Source organism: Alligator sinensis, unplaced genomic scaffold (genome assembly GCF_000455745.1).
Source record: "Alligator sinensis unplaced genomic scaffold, ASM45574v1 scaffold1308_1, whole genome shotgun sequence".
Lineage (NCBI taxonomy): Eukaryota > Metazoa > Chordata > Crocodylia > Alligatoridae > Alligator > Alligator sinensis.
The window spans coordinates 958786-984890 of record NW_005842416.1 but is presented as its reverse complement, the minus strand read 5'-3'; the positions used below and the strand labels follow the sequence as shown (position 1 = coordinate 984890).

The following is a 26105-nucleotide window of genomic DNA, read 5'->3' as shown; positions in this document are numbered from 1 at the left end:
TTCTTTCTGGCAGGGAGCTCCTTCTGCCTGGGCTGTTGGTAGGGAACCCCCTGCCTGGCCTCCTGCCTGTGGTTTATGTAGGCCAGGCCCTGCCCCTTCTTTCAGCCGGCTAGGCAGGTGTAACCCATTAGTCCCCTTTTGTTGCCTTAGCAACCAGCACCTGATGAGCCTTCCTGGCTCTCGTAGTAGCAGGCACCTAAGTGTCCTGCTACACTTTTGGTAGTGCTCCTTCTAACGGTTTTTGATGGACTCATCGTCTTTGAGTGTAGTGTTGTCTTCAGTTCTAAGTGGGGTGAATCCGCAAGGGTTTGGTCTGTACACAGCCTTGTCTGCACTGAAGAAGCTCTGCATGTCATGATTGTCAATGAAATGTTGGAATTCTTTCACCTTCTCTTCCCACCATTTGTTTTTCATTTCTTGAATCTTCCTCTGGGCTTTAGCTTTAAGCCATCAAAAAGTTCCCTGCTTCTGACTGCACATAGGATGGTTTTGCAGGTCACACAAAGCTTTTCTCCTCCAATCAAGAAGGGCTTTGATCTCAGTGTTGCCTTCATCAAACTAGTCCAGATGGTGTCAGGTGATGAAGCCAACTGAATCCGTGCAAACCTCATGGGTGGTCTCTCTTAGAGCTTGCCAATCTTCCTCAACACAAGTGTTATCATTTTCAATTCTAAGATTGGCAAGTTTCTTATTGAGATGTGTTTGGCGGGCTTTGTGGTGTCTAGGGATTAGTGCAGCATTTGATGTTTTACTGTCTTCAGACTGATTTGGGTTGCTTTTGATGTTTCATCACAACCCTGATGGCCATGATCGATCTCACTCACTCAGTGATTTCATAGATTTCATAGACATTAGGGCTGGAAGGGACCTCGGGAGATCATCAAGTCCAGGCCCCTGCCCCAGGGGCAGGAAGTCTGCTAGGGTGAAAGGATCCCAGCAAGATAAGCATCCAAATGCTTCTTAAAGGAGTCCAGAGTAGATGCTTGCACCACCCCTGGAGGGAGTCTATTCCAGGCCTTAGGGGCTCAGACAGTAAAGAAGTTTTTTCTTATGTCTAGCCTAAAACGGTCTTGGAGAAGTTTGTGACCATTGGACCTTGTCATCCTTTGGGGCTCTGGTGAACAGCCATTCCCCCAGATCCTGATGCATACCCCTGATGTACTTACAGGCTGCCACCAGGTCACCCCCGAGGCTTCCTTTTCCAGGCTGAAGAGTCCCATGACTCTCAGCCTCTCTTCATAAGGCCTATTCTCTTGTCCTCTGATCATGCATGTGGCTCTCCTCTGGACTCTCTCAAGCTTCTCGACATCCTTCTTGAATTGTGGAGCCCAGAATTGGATGCAGTACTCCAGCTGCGGCCTCACCAAGGTTGAGTACAGCGGGAGGATGACATCCTGAGATTTACTTAAGAACCATCTATGGATACAAACCAGAGTTTGGTTTGCTTTACCGGCTGCGACATCACATTGGTGGCTCGTGTTAATCTTGTGGTCAATCATGACCTCCAAGTCTCTTCTGGCTATGGTGCTAGCGAGCATAGCACTGCTGAGCCTATAAGCATGTTGTGGGGTGTTTTTTCCCCAAGGTGGGGTACCTTACATTTGCTGGTATATAATGTCATCAGGTTTGTATCTGTCCCCCCCCTGGATCACCAGCCTAGCCTCAGGTGTGGACGCTCTACCTCAAATTTTGGTGTCATCAGCAAACATGGCCAGTCCACTTCTGACACCAGTATCCACATAGTTGATAAAGATGTTAAAGAGAACAGATCCAAGGACGGAGCCCTGGGGGACAGTACTGGTTATGGAGAGCCATGATGATTCACTTCTGTCAACCACCACTCCCTGAGTCCAGGCTCAGAGCCAATTCCCCAGCCATCGGACTGTGATGGAGCTGAGGCCACAGTTGGCCAATTATTCCAATAGGAGCTAGTGGGACACCAGAACAAAGGTTTTTTTAAAGTCCAGATATATGATGTCAATCTCTTCTCCCTTGTCCAGGTGATATATCACCTCGTCATAGAAGGAGATGAGATTGATCAGGCAAGACCTACCTGCAACAAACCCGTGCTGGCTGTCCCTCAGAATGTTGCCATCAGCCAGCTTGCCAAGAATGGTCTCTTTGATAATTTTTTCCAGAATCTTTCCATGGATTGATGTCAAGTTGATTGGTCTGTAGTTCCCTAGATCTACTTTCCTCCCTTTCTTAAAGATGGGTATCACATTTGCCTTCTTCCAATCTTCAGGTACTTCACTACTTCACCTGAGCACCGGGAGTTTTTTAATAACTTTGCCAGTGGCTGGGCTATGACTCCTGCCAGCTCCTTAAGTGCTCTGAGGTGCAATCTGTCAGGACCCGCTGACTTGAAGGTGTCCAGCATCTCAAGGTGTTCCTTTACAAGGTATATGTTGATGCTGGGTATAAATTCACCCTCACCCTGGCCGTCCCACATCATGCTAGGCAGGGCAGTCCCTTTGGGTTGATTGAAAAACTGATGCAAAGTACCCATTAAGCAGGTTGGCTTTTTCCTGGGTGTCGGTAGTCAGTTGTCCCATTTAGTTTAGCAGGGGTCCAATGTTGCCCTTGCTTCCAACTCCCCACATATCTGAAAAAGGACTTTTTATTGTCCTTGATACATGTTGCCAGGTGGAGTTCGGTTGCAGCCTTGGCTTTCCTGGTTCGGTCCCTACAGGTACGGACCACTGCAGAATACTCCTTCTTTGTGGTGATTCCTATCTTCCATCCTTTATAAGCCTTTCTTATGATGATCAGGCCAGAAGTCATCAGCTCCTTTCTTTGACGTGTGATATGGACAACTTTTAGATCACGTGCTCTTATGATACCGTAATCAAGGAGGTGCTATTGTTTTGAGCGGGTGTGTGCCATGTTGTTTTGTACCTGTCATGTTGTCTGAAGATAATGTTAATGATAACATCATGCTCTGCAGATTTACTGAGCAAAAGGGTACCATTGGAATTGGCCTTGTCCACTTTTTCCTTCCCAGTGGTGCTCCTCCACATGTTAAAATCCCATCCAACTCTTGCACTGAAGTCACCAAGAAGGAGAGGTCTCGGGCAACAATAGCTGTTCTGCATTCAGGTCTGTCACTTTTTAGATCATCTAGTAGGCAGGATGCTAAAGACATTTTTGTGTTTTGACCACAGTTAGGGTCAGGTAAGGTAAAGTGGGACAGTCTGGGGCACCTTTTCTAGCCCCCTCCCCATGCTGAGTAAGCAGTGGGGATCCTTAAAAGGACTGCTCAGTTGCGATCACAGCTGATGAATCATGCTCCTGTCCAATATCAAGGGTGAAATGACCATCATGTGGCCCCCGCCTGTGTGTGGATCCATGATGAGGGATCACTTCATCTGTCCCCGTCATCACTCATCCATTGCCACAGGACTTTGTAGAAGTTATAGGTATTGGTATTGGTTATTGTAGTAGATACTAGAAAGTAGAAGCCTACATGTGACTTGTTTTATGTAAGGAGGCCGCTGCACGTCAACAACCACATGGATACTGTTGGAGGAGAAACTTGTGTCCAGTGGCAAGGACATCCAAGACAAATGGGGTTACTCTTCCACTGCAGCCTTCATCTGCCTTCACAGCCGTTGAGAAGTATGCCTTCTGCATCCACATGCTCCACCACCATGGTCTTTTTGCTGTGTTGGACTGCTCTTGGTCTGATGCCATACCTTTGGCCTTACTGCCATGGGTGACCTTGCTAGGAGCACAAGACTCCTGATGGTGTTGCTTTTACCTTGACTTCAGTAAAGCTTTCGATATGGTTTCCCTCAACATTCTTCCTAGCAAGCTAAGGAAGTATGGGTTGGATGAATGGATTAAAAGGTAGACAGAAAACTGGCTGGATCATTGGGCTCAGAGGGTAGTAATCAATGGCTCAATGTCTAGTTAGCAGCTAGTATCAAGTGGAGTGGCCCAGGGGTTGGTCCTGGGGCCAGTTTTCTTCAATATATTGGACCTGGAAGATGGAAATAGAGTGCACCTTCAGCAAGTTTGCAGATGATACCAAGCTAGGGGGAGCAGTAGATACACTGGAGGATAGGGTTAGAATTCATAGAGACCAAGACAAATTGAATGACTGGACCAAAAGAAATCTAATGAGATTTAAAAGGGCAAGTGCAGAGTCCTGCATTTAGGATGAAAAAATCCCACGTACTGCTACAGTCTGAGGCGTGACTAAGCAGCAGCTCTGCAGAAAAGGACCTGGGGGTTACAGTGGACAATAAGTTGAATATGAGTTAACAGAGCCACATCAGTAGGAGCATTGCCAGCAGATCAAGGAAAGTGATTATTCCCCTCTATACAGCACTGGTAAGGCAACATCTGGAGTAGTGTGTCCAGTTTTGGGCCCCCTGCTACAGAAAAGACATAGAAAAATGGGTGTAGTCTAGCAGAGGGCAATGAAAATGGTTATGGGGCTCAGGCATATCACTTATGAGAAGAAGCTGAGGGAACTGGGTTCATTTAGTCTGGAGCAGCGAAGACTGTGGGGAATTTAAAAGCAGCCTATAATTACCTGAAGGGTGGTTACAAAGAGGATGGAGCTAGACTGTGCCCAGTGGTGGCAGATGAGAGAAAAAGAAGTAATGGTCTTAGGTTGCAGCAAGGGAAGTTTAGGTTAGATATTAGGAAAAACATTCTCACAAGAAGGGTAGTAAAGCACTGGAACAGGTTACCCAGAGAGGCTGTGGAATCTCTACCCTTGGAGGCTTTTAAGATATGGCTAGACAAAGTCTTGACAGGGATGTCTAGTTTGGGATAGTCCTGCTTTGAACAAAGGGTTGGACAGAAACAGGAAAATGAAAAGGCATAATGAGATTAGTTAGAGAGACAAAGGGTGAACAAAGAATAGACCACTAAAAAAACAGTACAGCAGAGATTGAAACAAGAAAAGAAACTATAATAGAAACAAAATGGAATATCAGAAGTGATCACAACACAAGAGTGATCTCTCATTTGTTATTGGTTAGCCTCATTAGATGCTTACATCCAGCCTGACATCTTGGGGCATCTGTACAAGACACGGGGGTTTAATTCTCTCTAAACTGAAGTGGTGGTATTTTAAAAACACCGCTTCAATTTAGGGTGAAGTAAACCCTTGTGTCGTGTCCCCCTGTGTCCACCCAATCCTTACCGGCCTCTCCAGTGGCAACAAAGGGAGAGCAAGCTGCTGGCGGGTACAGTGGTCCCTGAGCTGGGGTGGGGGACTGGTGCTTCTCCTCTATGGCAGCAGTGGCATACCACCAGGTGGCATCTGCCTGCAGGCATCTGGCTCGGGCAGTCCCAGTGGGCATTGCAGCTGCGGAGGGAAGCACTGGGTCCCCACGCAGCTCAGGCAGGCAAGCAGGCTCCAGGAGGGGATGGGAGTGGGGGGTGGGGAGCTCAGGTTCTCTGCTTTTCTTTTTTCTCCCCTTCTGTGGAGTCTGCCTTCCCAGGCTGCTGCCAGGCTGTCTGCACAGCCACAGAGCCCAGTGCTTCCTTCCACAGCTGTAGGGTAGGAAATTAAAACTCCTCTGAGGTGTTTTACTTTGCAGCACCCCAAAGTCATTTGCTGCGTCCCGAAGTCATTTAAGGCGCATTACACTGCTGAATGTGCTACAATGGCTGGAATTAACACACAATATGCCGCCAAATGTGCAAACTGCAATGCCATTAAAGCTGTGCAAAAGGCATTTAACCCGCTTTAAACCTGCTATGAAGTGTCATCTACAAACGCCCCTGAGAAACATGCACAATATGTAGCCTTGCTATGATATTGCTTGCTTACCTAGAGATGATATTACCATTTTACAGCATTTCATGATAACTCCTGGATTACTTTCTGATGGATGCACTTTCCAGAAATGCTGGCAGGACAGACATCTTTTCTGAACTGGTGGCAAAATTCTCACTTAAAATGGTTTTGTTTTAAAAGAATCTGATCCTTAAGTGAACAAAACTGTAATTCTTTACATGCAGTTGTAAAAAATTGTTGCAACTGAGCACCCTGGCAAGAATACCACAGGGACATAACAAAAATATGACTGAATTGGCTACACTAGAAGTAATTGCCATTCTCTAGGGCATAATCAGGTTCTGTCTACATTTTCATATCTGGAGTGACTGCCAAGATTGCAAAGTCCTCCTCCACGCCTAGAGGTCACTTTTAAATGTATTACTATTAACATTTTGATAAAAAATAATTGCCTTAATGAAGATCTTTTGTATGAAGATTATTTATAGCCAAGATATTAAAAAACATATACAAAAAAAAAGGATTTGGGAGTGTAATTTAAAATTCTTGGCTCAATGTTTTTAAATAGAAAGCACTCTTCTGGTAACTGATTAGATTAATATTTTGAGCCTGGCCAAGAGAAATAAAAAGGAAAGAGGCACTAATGAGCCTAATAAAGAGGTTCAGTCTAGAGTGGTTGTTAATCTATATAACTAACTTTGGGGGAAGAAACGTTTGGTGTCAATAAAGCATTTCCTTAGTAAATTACTACTGGCTCCAGTGCAAGGCATTTACAGTAAACACAGAAAGTCTGCAAGGCATCTGTTCTATTTACAGTGGAAGAAGGAACTTTGCTCCATTAATAACTTTAAAAACATTCAATAACTAATTCATGCTGGCAGTTGAAATTCTGTCAGCAACCTTCATTATTTGACCAAACCTAAAGATAGAAGCAGAGTTACTTTTTAAAAAGGTTTAAAGTGTACTTTAAATTATAAATCAAAAAGTTTCTTTTAACAAAGTACAGAAAAAATGTAGCTATAAAATATACATAACATTTTAAGAGTACATAGAAGATATAGGTTAAAATATGTGTGTGTGTGTGCGTGTGTGCGTGTGTGCATGTATAAAACTAAATATAATCTCAAATTCAGTTTTAGTGAAATTATATATTATATATAAGAGGGTGTGTATAATACCTGTGTGTGTATATATAAAAATACTTGCTGGAATTTTAACATTTGACTTTACTAGAGATTTAGTGGGACTTTGCCTTAGGCAAGTTTTTAATAGCAATAATAAAAAAATACTTAATGGTACTTAGGGTAAATAATGTGTGGTCACCATGTTTTTAAAAAAGTAATACTAAACATCTGTGCTAGATTTCCACATGATAAAATCACCATATTACCTAAAGTTCTCTCAAAGTTATGGAGAAAAATGTTTATTTAAAAACTTTAAAAAGATATGTGATAACTAGTTTAAGAAATATACAGCAAGCATCCTACATTTTATGATAGGAATGTATGTTAGTAATCTTCATAATATTTAATTCTGAATGTGAAACAAATCATAATAAGAATTCATATGGCTTCAAACAGATTTTAAACTTTAAATATACTTAAATTAAAGGGAGACTGCCAAGATAGTGTCTTTTTCTGTAAGTGAATATATTTGTAAAGATTGTATAGTTCTTCATATTACATGAAATTTTCCTCTAAAAGTAAATGTTTCAATGTTTTCTTTCTCCTTATACGTTTCAATAAAATCCACCAGGTACCAAAAAAAAAAAATCCTAAGAAAATGAAAGTGAGCAGAGAAGAAATTTTGTTAGACACAAGGTTCAGTTTTCTGCTTTTTAACCAGTCAAGGAGTGAACAATGAGTGCAGTAAGAACATAGGTTTCTAAAAATCAAAGGAAATAGCTCAACAGTTTCCTTTCAAAAAACCTACTTCCAAATACTAAAGTAGAAATACATTACAATCCTTCTGGCTATTTACCAGAATCTATTTTATTTGTTCAAATCATGCCACTAGGCTTTGTGAAGCAGCAACTCAAATAGCTTCTATTACAGTTTACTACCACCCTGGGAATCTCTCAAGCTTTTTTCCCTTTTCCAGAAAAGTTTTGTTTATATTTCAGTTCCTTAAGGATGGAATATGATGAAATCACTCTTTAAAGACAAACATATGCTTAAAAATAATTTTGCATGGTTTATGCATTCTGTGTATTGATGAATCTTAACTACACTGCCATGCCTTTTTCCATCCCTGTAACAAGATAGCCTAGTTGGGCTTAGCAGTCTCTCTACCTTCTGCAGTCTACTTCTCCTTGCCTCTCTCTAAATCCTCCACTCCTGAATATAAGTCTTGTTAAGGTGGCCAAACATGACTTCCTCACTTAGCTTTGGTTCCTGTTACTGTTGATCTAAAAGGTTGCAGTTTTCATATATTCCAACACTGAGGCTTTTTTCATCCCACTTAAGTGCATGAATCACTGAATCAGTGAAGTAAACATTTATAAGACATCACTGCAAGGCTGTGTCTATGATACAGTACTGACTAGTGCTAAAATTGCAAGCACAATCAAGAGATGGCAATGAGTTGATTTTTATGAGGTATTAAATGTTCAGTCTCACACAAGATCATTCCCAAGTAGCTCAGAATAGGAAAATGAAGGAAGAATGTATTTGCAAATGTTACTCCTGCACCTGTACACTATATTGTTTACATGTCTCGTGCACTCGTATCTGTGAGGCCAATAAAATGGAAGCTGGTCCAAAATTTTAAAAAGTCTCCTTCCAGAGAAACATCTTCTGCCTACTACAGGAGCAGGAGCATACTCTCTGTTTTGGTTGTTATTCTAGTCACTACTTCATCTCTGTGTCTTGGATCTCTTTTAGCTGTACCAGGTTCAATGACCTACCACTGCTCCTCAGACTATGTCTTCTGATCTTTCTGTGATGGCAGCACAAGAATTCGACACTGACTAAAGTAACTTCCACCTCGGTGAACACTTCTTTCCAAATCTTTGCTATGCTTTTTTCATTGTTTTTTTATGATAACTTTATGTCATCTTCCTTTTTTCAATTAAAAAGCCCTGCAAGCAGGGACTCTGAGAAGAAGCAAGAGTTTAAGATTCAAATTTTGGTATCAAAGATTTGTTGAAATTTTAATAATTTGCATTCATAACAATCCTACTTTAAACATTAATTACATAACATTCACAGCCTACCTGAGGAGCTATAGTAAAATACCCAGATTTCCAGATGGTTAAACTGAGATAAAGAATGTTTAAAGACAAATTATCACTCCAGAAACAAAATGCTTTCTATGTTCCTTAGACATTCAAAAAATTATTTTGAAACAGAGATTTTTTCCATTCACTTGTTTAGTAAGCAGAAACTAATATTTTAAAAGAACCTGAAATAGGTTTCTGACTTAGAAATTCTTCTCAATAAAATACGAATATGCTGAAACAATACTGTTATGCTGCAGGTAGAATGAAATCATTGAAGCTGGCAGGCATAACATCAATCAGTTGCAAGGTCAGGTGAAGAGTTTCATTGGGGACTTAATTCAAAGCAGCAGGTGAAGCTAGTTCTTACAGAGGTAGGGAGAGGGGGTTTAAGAGAGAGAGCAGGTAAAGGAAGGAAGTTCTCAGAATCAGATTACAGGTGTGGCTACATGACAATTGTATAGAGTAGTAAACTGACTTTAATTCATTAAATGAATGTGAAACTGGAGCAGATGCATGATTCACTATTTTACAACAAGACTACTCCATTCTGGAGTGAATTTATTCCTCAGAAGGTGACAACTGTAATTGACACTAGTATACCACTCATCTACCCTCTCCCTTAGTTTCATCCCAGGGTAGCCCTTTGTTCAGTGCAGACCAGCCCTCCCACCACGTACTAAACACACATTGATAGAGTGCCTACTGTAAGCAGGTACCTTAGAAGAACTGGAGTAAGGGTTTTTGAGCAGGTGTCTACACATGCAGAGATTAGGGTGTAGAACTGTACGGCTGTGTGAAGTTTCGGTAACCGATTCGTTTTGGAGATCCGGCCCAATTCGAGGACTGAATCTCCAAATCAAATCGGGAGACCAGTTAAAAACTCCAAATCGCTTTGAAGCATCCGGATCAATTCAGAAAAGCTTTGGAAAAGATACGGCCACTTCAGAGATTTGGCCATAGACAGGCATGTGACACAGCTGCCTCCAGCTGGTAAATCTGTTGGGGTTGAGGGAGGGAGTAGGGAGGGATTGGGGCTGGGGCTGGGAGAAGCTGAGTAAAATTTGGGGCATGTCATGTTATATGTCTACATCAACAGAAGGCACCAGATACTCAAGGATAGCTAGGGAAATATATGAAGCATCAGTTTAAGAGAAAGGTGAGAGAAAATTTTAAGCAAAGTCTTGGCTAGAGAAAGAAGGGTCGTGTAGACAAAACAAGAGGTATGTGTGCATGACACTTTAAAGCAGGATAAATGCTTTTGCACCACTTTAATGGTGTTGGTGTTTGCATGTCTCAGCAGTGTATTGTGCATTAATTCCAGCTGCTGTAGGAAATTCAGCAGTGTAATGCGCCTTAAATGACTTGGGGGCAGCAAACAAAAACTCCTTTGAGTAGTTTTAGTTTCCTGCCTCTACAGCCGCAGAGTGAAGCACTGGGCTCCATGCAGCTCCACGGGTCTGCAGGAAGCCCTGCAGGCAACCTGGCAGCAGCCCAGGAAAGCAGGCTCCACCAAAGAAAAGTGGCAAGCCTGATCCTTTTTTTTCCCCCCCTGGAGCCTGCCTGCCTGAGCTGTGCAGGGGGCTGGTGCTTCCTGCCCCTGGCTGTGGGGCAGCAAACTAAAACTACTCAAAGGAGTGCCTGTGGGCAGGTGCTGCCAGGGGGAGGGCCCACCGCTGCCGCAGAGGAAAGCACCAGCCCCCCCTCTGCCCCCCCTGCAGCCCAGGGACCACTCTGACAGCCGGCAGCTCACCCCTGTTTCCCCGCTGGAGAGGCAAGTATGTCAGCGGGGTGTGTGCACAACATGGGGGTTTAATCAGCCCTAAATTGAAGCACTGTTTTTTAAAACCCACCACTTCAATTTAGGGCCCCGTTTTGTCTACACACGCCTAGAGACTTTAAATATTGAGCAATGCTTATTTCTGTTTCATCCTTACTTTATTCAAGGGAACAGGATTGTGCATACATTTTTTTGAAAATAAACATGACTACAATAAAGTACCTTCCTCCACCATCAGGTTTTTCACATATCTAAAAACTCACAACACCCAGAATATTGACTAACCACTCAGAGAAAATAAACTCTCCAAACGTAATAAAACAATATTAAAAAGGTCCTCTTATTCTCTCTCAAGTTATGAAACTTCCCTATTATTGAAGATTTAATAGTCCATCTACAAAAAAGCTGTGTACAGTCTTCTAAATCAGAAGAAAAATGCAATGAGAATAACTATAACTACATGTGAAAAAATGAATTCTACAACATTATAAATCAACCACTAAATATACAGATACAATTATACTAAATTTCTTTAAAAATTAGCTACATTTCCTGCTCTAGGAAGAATGTGAAGAAAGTACTTCAAGACATCTTCTAGAGGCCATCAAGGAGAAGAGTCAAACAATCAACCTGTTACTGTAATAGAGCTAGAACACAAGACAAAAAGGTTTACAGAGACTCTGTATTGAGATTAACATCACACCTTGCATCTGGCACATAATTGCAAAGATTTTGGCTTAGTCAAAATGCACTGGATTTTCTTACGTCACATGCCCTGGAATCAAACAGTGCACCTTGTCTTTGGAAGCCAGAATGTAGTGAAAAAAGTGTGTGCGACTGAGTAAGACCTCCAGGAAACAGAGAGAGTATCCAAGAAGTATGGCATCCCAGGAAGCAATCTGGGTAAGTCAGCAAAAACTTCCTGCTGTGGCAAGATAACAACAAAGTTAGGCCCAGACCCTTGCAAGGGCAGTAGCAGAACTGTAACTTGTTTAGTGTAAATAGTTCTTTCTATAAATTCCTGAAAAGAATAAAGTGTTGTTTCCACACTACAAGCTTGAAGATACTACAGACTGCATTAGACAGCTCATTTGCCCTGGGCCAGCTTAGCCAGCACCTTTACGTTCCTTAAATTCCTTAGTGCCTGTGAGAGGGTTAACACTGGACTCTGCTCCTTCTGCTTGCTGGGCCACAGAGAAGCAGCAGTTATTTTGGCAGCCATTAGATCATACTGGGTGCATCTACACAATACACAGTAGACTAATTCTACTGCACATTAGCATGTCACAGTAAAAGCTGTGCTAATGCACAGTAGAATTCATCTACTGAGCTTTAGCATCAGCTAGAAGACATGCACTGGTGCTATTGTGCTATTTATTACAGGTAATAAACTTAATGTGCGATAATTGTGGTGCATTAATGCACGTGTAGAAGTGCCCAATATCTGCATGTTTCCATCCTGCTTCTATTCTGGTGAAGAAAAATCAGCTTCCCCACTTAAGATACACGTCCCAATTTGGGAGGGCTGGTTTGGGCTTGGTGAGGGGGGTGCATGTAGTATGCAAGTAAACTTGGTACCAATTTGGCAAGTGTCTCTGTACATGTTTTTCCATAACAAATTCTCACACAATAAATAAAAAACAAAAATACAGTAGTATAGCTCAGGGGTGGCAAACCTATAGCACATATGTTATGTGTGGCAAAGGCAGCTTCTGTGTACAACATGCAGCAGATTCGGGTGGGAGTGGACAGCACAGCAGGAAGCAAAAAACAGAGCAACAGATCAGGCAGGGAACAAGGAAGCAGGGCAGCGAGCAGAGTGGTAGACCTGGCAGGGGAAAGGTATCAGAATGGCACTCAGGGAGGGCTCAAGATTTTATTTCTGGCATGCCTGCCAAAAAGGTGGGCCCAATAGGTTTGAAGAATTGCTCTTACATGCCTCAATACCTCTCTCATTTAGCTTCTGGTCATACAATCCCTTCTTTATTGACTTCAACCCTTCTATCCGCAATCCCTTCTTTTAAAGTATTCTTACCAGGATTGGCTGGTTAGCTATTTCCCTCTTCCTATAGATTCTCCTGGGTTGAGGTGGCCTAAACTTTTAGGGTTCTCTCCATGGGATACCCTCTACCATGTACCACCCCAATGAAGTAAACCCATGAGTCCAGTCCATTTAGGCAGCAACATTCCTAACCTCTCAAGGGAAGAAATCGGAATTCAGATGTTGCATTCTCATACAATTTTGCATTCTAAACATCTAATGACACTGCAAAAAAATAATGTGAACTGTTGATTGGAAATTCATACTATATCACTATCATAGTAAGTTACCAAGATGAAATGGGTTCCCAAAAGAGAATATAAGAAAAAAACTAACGCACAGCCACATTCTAATGCTCATCTTCTATAATCAAATATCTAATCTTATGGAGTTGGATTTGATGAATGTTTCATTACACAAATTAATTTAATAGGCCCCTTCTGGGATCATTACTTTGGGAAGACTTGTTAAAGGAAAGCCAACAAAGGGTATGAATCACTAATAGTATGCAGTCAGTTCCAGTGAAGACTAAGGCCATTTCCAGCTTGTGGAAAGGACTCTTTTCAAGGGCCTCCATTTTGCCTAGGAGGATTAAATATTCCTATTCCCTATTTGATGACATATTACATGTACCCTTCATCTTAAAATATATAAATTTAAGTACTGACTGCAAGCCCAACTTCCTTCATCAGTTGCAGAATCAAGAAACGTTTAGCTAATATGACCTGATTTGGACTGAAAAAAAATCACCATTGCAATGCATAGATGTAACTTGTAGATTATGGCAAAGAATGCATGAAATTAATTCCTAAAAAGGACTTCAGAAGGCATGGTGGTAAATGAAATATCCTGGAGGCACTTCTGACTCTGGGAAATATACGGAGCACTTGGAAATTTGGCAGTAATACAGAACTCGGAAGAATGAAAATGAAACGTGACTTCCCAATAGGAAGAGGAAGGAATAGGAAGGGTTTATTGAAGAGACAGACCTGCAGACCTGTTTGATGTCAAGAAGAGAGAACTGGTAGCCAGCAAAGGTTTGAGAGAAGCTTACCTTGATGCTGAGGTTATATGGCCAGTGCCTCGATTTCTCTTTCCAGTAAGTTAATTCTCTTCAGTTTACAGTGTCTTAATTCAATATGTGATTTTCACTCATTCGTCTTAAGTTCCACACTTTTCCCCACAAATAGCATTTGTTGTTTGCGCAAGATTTTTATTTTTTTTCTTCATATACCATTCTTCTCTGACATGGAGACTATTGTAGAAACTAGCAGCTGAAAATGTTAATTGTATTGTTTTCTGATACTGTTACAAAGATCACCTGGACCTTAGCCTGTTGCTATTAGGCAGTCTGCTCTTCTAATTGCAATAACAAATAGTCAAACAAGAGAGAGAAATAAATGCAAATAGACGTCAAATGTTTGATCAATACTGGGTGCGTCTAACGCTGCTCAGTAGCATGCCAAGTAAAACCCATACTAATATGCTATTACACAGTAGTATCAGGCTACTGCAGAGTTAGCATCACTAAAAAGCTGTGTGTCAGCACTACTGCATAGTAGCACCAGTTACTGTGCATTGATTTAGTACTTGGTTATGCAAGTACTAATCTTAATGCACAGTAACTACGGCACATAAATGGACGTGTAGACATACCCACTGTGTACACATGCCTCTAAAACACAATACGCTTCCTAGGTATATACTTTACAAACATGCCCTTTCAGATCAACTTGTAGAAGACAGACATCATTATATTTTAAACATCAAATACTTTGTATACAAAATGTTAGAAATAAAAATGTAACACCTCCGAAATTATTCATGCACTGGATTCAAAAAAATGTACTGGAGTTTCAGACTGGCTCCAAAAGTCTTAGAAAAAATCTGAAGGTCATCTACACAGGGGGAAAAAACAGAACACTAGATAAAACATAAGTCACTGGGGGCACGCCTACACAAGCATTTGATCTAGGATCAGTTTACTCGCAAATAAACTACTTGCAAGTAAATGCTCCCGAACAGGCGTCATGCAGAGAAGCCGGAGCAGATTTGCTGCTAATGGCAGCAAACTGCTCCCACTTCCTAGGGCACTGCAATGGGCCCCTGCCACCACCAGGGGGAGCTCCAGGTTCCCCTTGGTGCTAGCCCAGGGGCTGGCTGGGACATTATACCCTGCCCCTGAGGACTGACTGCTGCCCAGGAGGGGTCAATGTCCCCCTGCCCCGGCAGCAGGGAGCTCCTGGCCCTGGTTCTGCAATCAAGGGCAGGGGACTTGGAAAGATCTGCAAAGGAGGGGCAGATCCCAGCCCCCTGCTGCAGTGTGCCAGTGGGGCAGCTAGCAACTAGCTCACTGATAGCTACCCCATCGGCAGATCAGGGTAGTGGGTTACCCCACTCCTGCATCTCTTTCTAAGCCCCATGCCTCACTTACCAGATCAGGGCATGGGGCTGGGACCTGCCCCTGATGAGCGTGGAGCTGAGCGGGAAATAAGCTCCCCAGCCCCGGCCAGCTGGGAGCTACCAGAGCCAGCTCCGTACCATGGGACTAGCGCTGGGACTTATCTCCCAGTGCCAGCTCCATGGTTGCAGGGCCAGTATTTTGAGATAAGGTTCTCCCAGTGCTGGCCCTGCAGTTGCAGAGCTGCTTCTTGGAGAGAACTATCTCCCAGCCCCACACCCAAATCTCCATGTCAAAGCAGGGTGGGGCTTGGAGCTCCCTGCTGCCAGGGCAGGGGAACATAGTCCCTGCCTGGGTTCTGGTGGCAGAGCCTACCCTAGCAGCCCGCAGCTCCTTGGGGCAGGGAGCAATCTCCTGCCCCAGTGGACAGCTAACCAGGAGCAGATTTGCTCCCAGTCAGGCATCTACATAAGTGCTACTGTATTGTTACTAATCAAAACTAAATTTTCTACTTGCGTTTGCAGGTAGCAAATTTACTCGCGATTAGTGAGGTTTATTGTGTAGTAAGCATGTGCACATGTAGACACATATGCTCACTGCGCAGTAAACTATGCTACTACACAGTTAAGCATCTCATGTAGACATGCCCTGGGTAAACTTGCTATAACTATTCAAACATAATAATTCCTTTTTATAACACTGGAAGACTGCACCAAATGGCAAAAACCTCACCTACACTAGCAATTACTTAAATAAATTCTATAGGTTAAAAGGAACTCCCCCAGTTATGCCTGCAGATCAGAGCTAAGTCAACTCTCTCTTCTAATAAATATACAAGAATGTATTGCATATCAAGTGTCATCTCAATTAAAGCAATGCACACAGCTTTCTATCCAAAACCAGTATGAGACCAAAACTGGAAATCAGGATGCAGAGACCTACATGACACTGATTTCTAAGTTCCAGAATATAAAATAGAGGACCAACATTAATAATAAATCATGTAACCTTATAATAATCAGAATAAGCTCTTCAGAGAAAAGCAGATCAAAACCAAGAAGCTAGACTGCACCATACAGAAGGTTCTGTATGACAAATGGAGTCAAATTTTCTCCTAGAAATCCTTTCAAATTCCATTAACTTTCAGACTTTACTAACAGATAATATTGATTTAAATGAGAATTTTGCCTCAGAAAAAGACTACGGGCTTTTTATGTGAAACAACAGACTAGAGGGCAAAACTTTACTCCTCCCCTCCCTAAAGAAGTAACGCATTGCAAAAAGAGAAATAAAAAGGGCTTGAAATATAAACATATAAGAACATGGCCTGTGAGATTTTGTATACAGATGGATCATAAATACCACTAGAATAGAGTTCTGGTCAGTATAGTCATCTGACCAATAAACTCAGCCTCATGTAAAAATCTATGTTTTGTTAAAAATCACTAAACATATTTCTGATGTCAGAATTGTCTGAGTGCTGCTTGGTCTGGGGAACTGGTGAAGACCAGGGCATCTCTTCTCACAGACAAATTGCCCATTTGTGGTCTTTGGAAGGAAAGTGGCTGCATTGTAAAAGAAAAATGGAAAAAAGGGAAAACATAAAAGAGAGTTTTAAAAATGCCTTTCTCCTGTTCCTTCCAATTACTGCAAAAGTTGCAAACTAAATATAAAGCAATTACTCTATGACAAAGCAATAAGAACTTCTGACCTATGTTCTGTAGAGACCACTTAACATTCTCTTTCAGTTTCAAAGCAGCAAGGTTGATATTTCTTAACTATGCATAACAGTGATTCCTGACATCTGATAATGGTCTCAATATTGATACATCATATTTTGCAAGTAGTTTCACATGCTCTAATCCAGGTCTGTTCAACTGATGGCCCACAAGCTGCATGTGACACCTGAAGAGTTAAACTGCAGACCCTGGGCTCCTGGTCTGAATGCCATTCCCCTCTGCTTTTTGCTGCTGCTGCAGGAGTCCTTGGGATGTGGGGACCCCGTGTGGCACCTGGGCTGACGTGATGCAGTGAGAGTCACCAGCTACTAAGTGGGAGGAGTGGGAGTGGTGTGTGAGGGGATCCACGCAGTGTAGTGCCATTGGGGGCCCATGAGATGCACAAGCAGAGATCATGCAGCACTTTGGAGGCCCACGCACTGCAGGGGGTGGGAAAGATGTTGCACATGTCAGGGCCCCTGTGGTGCAGCAGAGGGGCAAAGGGTACTTGCATGGTATGACATGAAGCCCAAGCAGTATGTGGCTGGGGATCCTGTGGCTCCCAGTCACACAGAAGTTGGACAGCCTGGCTACTGTCCTTACTTCAGTCATTAACCTTTATGCTGCTTCTCATCTCCTGCCCAATGATCTATGATCCAAACTAAAGTACAAACCAATCTGTTGTGAGAGTAGGTACTTAATAAGCCCAACATCTGCTTCAGAGTAAAACGCTAACATTTGAACATGAATAGGTATAAACTGGCTGGTACAGCCAATGTTCTACTGTAGCAAAGAGGTTGATTTATGCAAAAAGTTAGAAACCACCATTGTAAATGCATTAAGGAACACACGTGCACAGGTGTCTGAGCATGTTTCTATGAACAATGAAACATTCCAAATGGAACATCTTAAATACAAAGATATAATAAGCAAGCCCAAATCATTTTACTCTAATTTCTAGCTTCTTATGTGTAAGAAAGTTTATATTTCTTCCTCATACTTTGATTGCAATATTAGCAGTTGTCATAAACTTCATTTTTCATAGGAAATGTGGCTTTATGATTAAAAAGACACTGTCAAAAGGAATAAACATAAAAGTGACCTCATTTTTCTTATACCTGTTTTCAAGATATATATAAATATTGATGCATCCATTTTTATGAGTTGGAATAATCTGAAAATGGATGTTTCATAGGTGCAGGGTGGGGATAATGCAAGAAAAATCAGACTGGAATCGATATCAGTTTCAAGTTTCCAAAGCTGAAAATAGCTTTGCAACTTACTGCAGTATCTTGACAGTACCTTTTTATCAGAAAAAAATTAGATGGTGATTTTCTTACCTCTCGAAGATGTATGTTTTCCTTCTCTTTCTGGTCTAAAATCACTTCTAAATGATTAACCTGAGATTCAGCCTCTGCCATCCTTCGAGTTCTTTCGTTGTCGTCTTCCATTCCTTTGGATGGCAAACCTTTGCTTTGCAACATTTCTAGGAGCTTTTTTATTGACTCATCTCTGGCATTTAGTGTCTGCTTTTGTGTTTCAATTCTCAATTCCATTTCTTCTAGAGTTTTTCTCAAAAGAAAGAGCTCTTTAGCCTGTCTGTCATGTTCTGCTTGAAGTCTTCGGAAATTTTCCTCTGTAAGCTCAATAGTAAAATGCTCAGCACCACGGTTTCCACTTTCTTGTTGAAGAAGATGATTAAGGTCTCTCTGGGTTCGAAGCTCATCTTGAAGTGCCTGGATTGTCATTTGCAGGTGCTGAAATACAAGAGATCAATAAAAGATATGAATGGAATTTGTCTTTGGTTACATTACTGTTATTTAACATCACAAAATTTAGACGAATCAGTACTGACAGTGCTGTATAAAATATCTAATGCACAAGTGATAAAATATTTGTAGTGAAGTTTTTCAAGTGCTTCTGGAAAATATAAAACATTTATGCAAGCACATGTGTGCATACATGTGCAAGTACACACGCGCGCACGCACACACACACACACACACACACACACATCAGTTACAGGTAAAATTAATAGTAAACAAAACAAACCATCCTAAAACTAGGCAGTGAACTATTTCAAAAGTTTCAAAGGCATACATCTAATATTGAATTTTTTACGTATCTATAAAACTTGAAGACACAGTATTCCATGTTTTCTAAATTCTACCTTCTATTTTGTCCCATGTTCATTGAAAAATGCAAATCAGAGTTCATTATAAAATAGGGTAAATTATTTTTATTATTTATTGCAATTAAAGGTATGAATAAGTTTAGTAAACAGGATTACTGTGTCTACTAAGCAAATAAAAAGTATGCACGCAATAAGTAATACTGTGTTTGGAAAAACAAATTGACTGCAAATAGTGAACAAACCTTTGTTCTCCTGGCATCCAAAAACTGAACAGCATGGTAAATGAAAAAATGAAGCAAAATCAACAGAAAGAAAGATCAGATGCAAGCAAAGGAGATTCAACAGAAAAAACTGAATTCAACATAAAGTACCTTCAACAGAAAATGTCATTTTATTGTATTAAATAACAACCTGGGAGCATTTAAATATATACATCTAAACTTATGGTTCCTCTACTCAAAGTAAAGAAAATCAAAATTCAAAAAACTGTAAATCCAGCACTCAATAAAAAATATCCCAACTAATTTGACTCTGGCTCTTCCATATTATTCGATATTTCTACACATATTATAAAATATTTTGTACTCACTATACTTTATCTATATAAAATGGTTTATCACTCTATTATGACTAAATCTTAATTTTTTAATCAAAATATAGTCATAATCAGTAGGAATTCTGCCTAATTAAGGCTGGATTTACACCCCAAAAATTGTCCTAAATTTAATTTGTCCTATACTACTAATTTCAGAGTATATCAAAAGCAAAATATAAATTATATTGATAGCTGCATATCTCACAGATTTTTCCCATATTCATTAAAAAAGAACTTTTAAAATAATGTACATTAAAAAAATATACATTCCTAATAGTTGTATGGTTAATAATCAAAGCTCATCAGTCACTTAGAAACATGGCATTATGCATTTTTATTCATTCCTGAAGCTCTACATATTTTCTTACAAAATCACTGGCATAATGTAATTAAGTTAAATTAAGTTAAAGACAGAAGAGGTCTACTAGTTCTGCAATGTTTGTTGTACAGCACAGCAAGGATATAATGTTATAACAATAAAATTAACTTAAACTGAATGTAAAAAATCATTCAATCTATATATTAAAAATTTCTTGAAATCAAAACTAGATGCAGTTCTTGCAACTGGGGCAAAGCACTAGCAATGACATAGTGTTATCAAGTTTACTATAGTTTTTTCTGTCATTCAGCTATCCTTTTCTTCATATGACCAGAAGTTATTTCCATTAATATTACTGGTTATTAAAAAACACACTCTATAAAGAAAGAACAGATTGCATGATTATAAATTAAACAGTGTTAATGCTTGTGCATATATAGAGCTGATTTTTCAGTTGACATAAATTATATACATCAAAAGCAAAGAAATGTTGATTATAAAGTACCCCATTTTGAGTAAAACTTATGAGAGGTTAACTGTTAAAATTTTCCATTTAAAATAGATTATCAATCTTCCCGGAATCTTATTTTAAAATACCCTGACATTCTTACTTTAATAGCATTATTTTACATTTTTAATCTCTCTCTGCTTTTATTATTTAAGTTACAAAAATCAAAATATTCTCTAGGAATTTAAATTAAATTAAGTTATTATATAGAGTACTTATAAGTGCAAAAATTGAACAGTGGATGGAGTCTTGCTGAGCTCAGATTTAATGATGAATGGTTATAATGAATCAATGAATAAATTCAGATATGAAGGAGAAATGAAATGCAGGAAGAAAAAGAATCTTCAAAATAAGCAAGCTCTAAACCTTACATTGTAAATTTTAGTTAACATAACTTCTTTTTAAAATTCTTCTCTGTGTTCCATCTGGTCTCAGAGTTCTTCTGCATGACATTAGTCAGTCAACACAATGGATATTTAATAATAGTAAAGAAAAAGATATCCTGCTTGCGGAGTATGACTTTCAGGCGCAACTCTGGAAGGGAGCTCATAAAATTGAAAGCATAGGTGGCCTTTGATATTTGAAATTTCCATATTAAAAGTAAGTTGTCCAAAAATCTTTCTGGTCCATGCCAAAGAGAAGCAAGATTCTTTTTCACAGTGTGGAATTACTATTTCCCTTCCTTATCTGATTAAAGATTAGAACAGAAATAGGGGCCCATTACTAATTCAAATAAGAGGACGAAACTAGAAACGACCTTCATATAGCAACTTCAGCATATCACTTTATTCTGATGAAAAAGAAAGGAAGGGAAGTAAAAGAAGCAAATCAGCATAGGAATCAAGTTTAACATGTCAAGAAAATTTAATATATAACGTGTAAATATATGTTTAAGAATTTCGTATATACAAGTATGAACAAACCTCCAGAAATCCATGATATAAGCAATGAAAAAGACTGAAAAAGAGACAGTAAGAGTGTGTCTACATGTCACTATATGATGAGGTTGCTATGGCACCATGCGTTAGTACTTCCTTTTGGAAGTACTAAAGCATGGCGCAGTACAGATGGTTAATGCACCATGCGCACAGCACATGGTTAGATTTTGCTGCTACATCACTATAGCAGCACGCTATACCAGGGAAGTGTGCTGCTACAGCACCGTAGCTGCCAGTCACATGTAGACCCATGTGATCGCTACACTGCCATATCACGCCATATTGTGATATAGCATGTTGCATATAGCATGTAGACACACCTTAAAAGTCCTAATGTTGTGGTAAAAGGAAGGGAGCTACTATATAGATACTAACATAAAAAGGCAGTAGATAATAGCAAAAAGATTGCCATGCTACCATTTGACTTGAGTGCATCTAGAAAAGCCCACCAATAACGAAGTACAGGTAAACAAAAACAAGTTTTTTGGAGAAAAAAAAGGTATGTATGAAAGCTTTTGCAGCGAGATCAGATCAATTCTAAAAATCAAATACTTCAGATATAATTATATCTATAAAACATGATATAATTAAAACCCTAAACGCATAAAACAAAGCAAGAGAGAGCTGTTCTTCACTAGCATGAGCTGAACCTGCTGATATCAACCAGAATGGGACAGCTAAAATTTTCCCTCTTGCTAGCTTACTTGTAACTGTAACTACTGTATTACAGTACTTTATAAGTACTGTATCGTTGCCATGTATTATGGCATGCAGTTGGTATTTCCTTTGTTTTTAAATTAAGGGTGCACCGATAGAGATTTTTTGGACCCATACCAATAGCCAGTTTTTAAGGAGGCATATTGGCCACCAGCGATCCAATTTCTAATACACAGCCCAGCAGCTTGAAGAGCAGTGTCTGGCTGGTAAGTCCGTTGTGGTGGAAGGGGTGTGGCAAGGGGCGTGGGGGGCGCAGATTGAGGACCCTGCCATGAGGGAAGGAGTGGGGCAGGGGCTGGGGCAGGTGTTGCCCCACCAGGGCAGGGCACAGGATGGAGCCGCATCTTTTCTGGGGGCATAGGGAGAAGGAGGCAGCTCCTGTGTCCATCCCAGAAGGACATTGGGGGTGTTTTCCCCCTGGATCTGCACGCAGGGTAAGCTGCTGCTGCGGGCTGGGGTCAGGGGCTGTGCCAAGCTCTTCCCAGTAGGGGCTGGGCTGGGCTGCCCCACTACCTCCCTCACCACAGGGGCCTCAATCTGCCCCCTCATGCCCCTTCCCTTCCCCCTCCCCTTCCACCGGAGCAGACTTACCAGCTGGATGCAGCTCTCCAAGCTGCCAGGCTGCGCTTCTGGCCCCATGCATGCTGCAGCTGTGCACGTGACAAGGCATATATGGGCCACATTATCAGCAGCATCAGATTAAAAAAAGCCGATTTCTGATACAGTCAGTTTTCTGTATATCAGTGCCAATCCAATATCAGACCAATGTATCAGTGCACCTCTATTTAAAACATTTGTTAAAGTAACTGTATAACCACTATTGGTCTCTGAATTTAATTTTAAAAAATAGCTAAATTGCTAACATGGTCAACTAAATTCCAACAATCAGCAAAAATATTGGACACCAGAAAAAATAAAACATTTCCCTGTCTCAGAGTCTAACTGAATACTCTCATCCATAACCTTTAGATCCTTTTTAACTCTGTAGCTGATGTCCATGAAGCATGTATATTGCTGATATTGGGTCTAATCCAAAAAATTAAAGAAGCCCATCAAAATATGCTGATTGACTGGTCTTTAGATGAGCCCAGCAGAGACAGAGGCCATGTACAGGTACTCATTTCTACTGGTAAGAATTTTGGAGAAATTCTTACCAGTTGAAAAACAGCCTGGGAGCTGTGTAGCAGCCCCTTGCATAAAGAGCTACACAGGCAAGCTCTCCAGCCAGGAGGCACTGGAGGGCTGCTCCCTGGGCCTCCCCTGCCCTTAGGGAAGCCATTACTTGATAACCTATTCTCTCCCCTGTCTGGGAAGGAGGCAAGCTGTAAATATGCAGTCCCCCATGGTCTTAAATCACTTTAAAGCTGAAGTTAGAGGGAAGTGGGGCTGCTGACAACTTCCCCAACCCTGGGTCCCAGCTCCCCAGCTTTTAAATCACCCCCATGTACTGCTCAAATAAGTAGAACACACAGCATTTAAAGTACAAGAGACTGGGAACTAGGGGGGGAAGTAGAGAATAGCTTCCCTGGCCCCAGTCCTAGCCCCTGGGGCTTTACAATCCCTGCCCCCAGGTGTGGCAATGGGAAGTTGGCAGGGGCTGGGAACAGGGCTTGGGGACAGCCTCCCCAAGCCTGATTCCCAGCAATTAGGGCTTTGCAGTCCTCACCCCCGCTACCCAGCTGGACATTAGGAGCGGCAATGACAAACTGATGGGGGTTCACAAAGCCTCCTGCTCTCCTCCCCTCCAAGACTGGTCTGGGAGGGAAAAGAAAGGCAGCAGTAGGACAAAGCCCCCAGCTCCTTCTCCAAACCAGACAGTCTCCAGTTTGGAGAAAAGTCAAGGAGTAGCTGTTGTTGCTCCATTCCTCTCCTGGACCAGACCAGGAGGGAAACTTACAAGCATATGAAGATCTTCCAGGTTGAGACCTTCTTATTAATACCAATGATTCTTCTTCCAGTAGAAATGTAATGCCTATATGAAGCCAGAGAACAAACAGCATTCAGAGAGTGAAGACCTGTGACTACACCTACTACAAAACATATTCAGACATTTTCCAAATTAATTTCTACCTTTTCAAAAAAGAAAGTTTCTTGCAGTGCATTTCAGTATAGGTATCCAGGGAGATATTTAAAGACTCAGCACTGCATTTTTCTTTATGCTGTAATCTGTTGGTAGTTGTAGTTATTTTTAGGAGTAGTAAGAATTTCTTGAAGCATGTGATGACTGCCCAGCCAATCCATCTTTTGAAACCTTTAGGTCACAAAAGCTTATAGAGGCATGGTTCATCCTCAAGCCTCAAGATTCAGGTGAGAAGGAGGATCTGATCCAAAAGAAGGTCTCAAGTGCCTATCATCTAGGTAAACTAATATTAAATAAATAGTGACAAGCCTCTGAATCCAAGAGTTTTATAGGGGTCATTCCTTCCTCTGTGAACACATCTACATGTGCAAATGCTACAGGGTTGGTTTACTCCAGAATAAATTCACTCCAGGCAGGCATCTACATGTGCAGGGAGACAGGAGCAGATTTGCTGCTTATGGCAGCAAGTCTGCTCCTGCTCCCACCAGCCCTGCACTGGCCCCCTGCAGCAGCCAGGGGGAGCTCTAAGATCCCCCTGGGTGCTAGTCCAGAGGCCAGCAGGGAGCACAGTGCCAGGACAGTTGTCTCCTGGTGGGGGCTAGGACATTACTCCCTGCCCCTGGGAGCTTCCTTCTGCAGGGGTGGGGACCACCACTGAAACCCAGGCGGGGACAACGTCTCCCTGCCCCAGGGGGGATGGGGACGGGGCAGGGGGCTTAGAAAGAGCTGCAGGGGAGGGGCAAGTTTCAGCCCCCTGCCCCAATCCACAGGTGGGGAAGCTAGCAGCATGCCCTCAGCTGGGCAGGAAATCCCCACCCAGATGGGTGCTCACTGCTAGCTGCACCACCAGTGGATCAGGGCATGGGGCTAGGACCTGCCCCTGACCAGGACAATTCCCAGCCAGCCCTAGGCTGCACAAGGAAGTCTGCATATGCAGCCTGGAGGTGGCTGGGGACTGCCCAAAATGGGACAGATGACAGCCACCTCCAAGCTGCATGTACAGACTTCCCCAAGCAGCCCAGGGCTTGTTGGGAAATGTCCTGGACAGAGACAGGTCCCAGCCAGCTCCAGGCTGAGTAGGGAACTCTCCCTGTGCAGGGAGCTCCCAGCCCCTGCTCCATGATCATGGCACTAGGGCTGGGAACTGGCTGGGAGCTTATTTCCAGCCTCAGCTCTGCAGTCATGGAGCATGGGCTGGGAGGTGATTGTTTTCAGCCCCAGCTCCATGATCAGGCTCTGGTAGCAGAGCCTGCTACAGCAACAGGCAGCTCCTGTGGGCAGGGAGCAATCTCCCACCCCCTGCTACACAGCTGACCAGGAGCAAATTTGCTCCCAGTCATCTACAAGTGCTGTACTGTGCAATAATTACTTCTCAGTACATTTTCTACTTATATTTACAAGTAGCAAATTTACACGGGATTAAAGCAGATTACTGCACAGTAAGTCTCTGCACGTGTAGATGGTGATGCTTATTGTGCAATAATTTGCTCTCATCTCAAGGAAAGCGTCTTTTGTAGACACATCCTGTGGGTAAGAAATTCGCAAGATCTCTTCATATCTGTTTTAATGGGTTATTCTTTATTTTGTCTTCTAAACCCAATTATTATACCAACTAGATTTCAAAAAGCAGTTAGAATGAATCAATGAATTAGGCAACTGACTTGCCTAGGCATTTTTGAAAATCCTACTGAACTGTCTGTATCATTAGCTAACTTCAGTTTCCAGTGAAGTTAATTTTTAATGGACACTAACATTTTCTTAGTGTCACTTTTAAAAATAAAAGTAAAGATAAGAGCATTTAAAAGTCACTGTCTTTACTCAGTTCTGAGATGAGAATTTTTTCCCCCATTTAACATGAGGAAAAAAGCCCCTCGTTTTAGAACCCTGTATGGGGAGAAG

The 26105-nt window shown here is 41.6% G+C and overlaps 1 protein-coding gene across 1 annotated transcript in view; it reads right to left on the bottom strand.

Moving 5' to 3' along the window:
- LOC102387461 (ERC protein 2) overlaps positions 1-26105 on the bottom strand; it is a 500449-nt gene that overhangs the window by 340651 nt on the left and 133693 nt on the right. The window contains exon 2 of the mRNA XM_025211594.1: positions 18256-18672. Within this exon, the coding sequence (XP_025067379.1) occupies positions 18256-18672 (417 nt within the window). The remainder of the gene's footprint in view (positions 1-18255; positions 18673-26105) is intronic.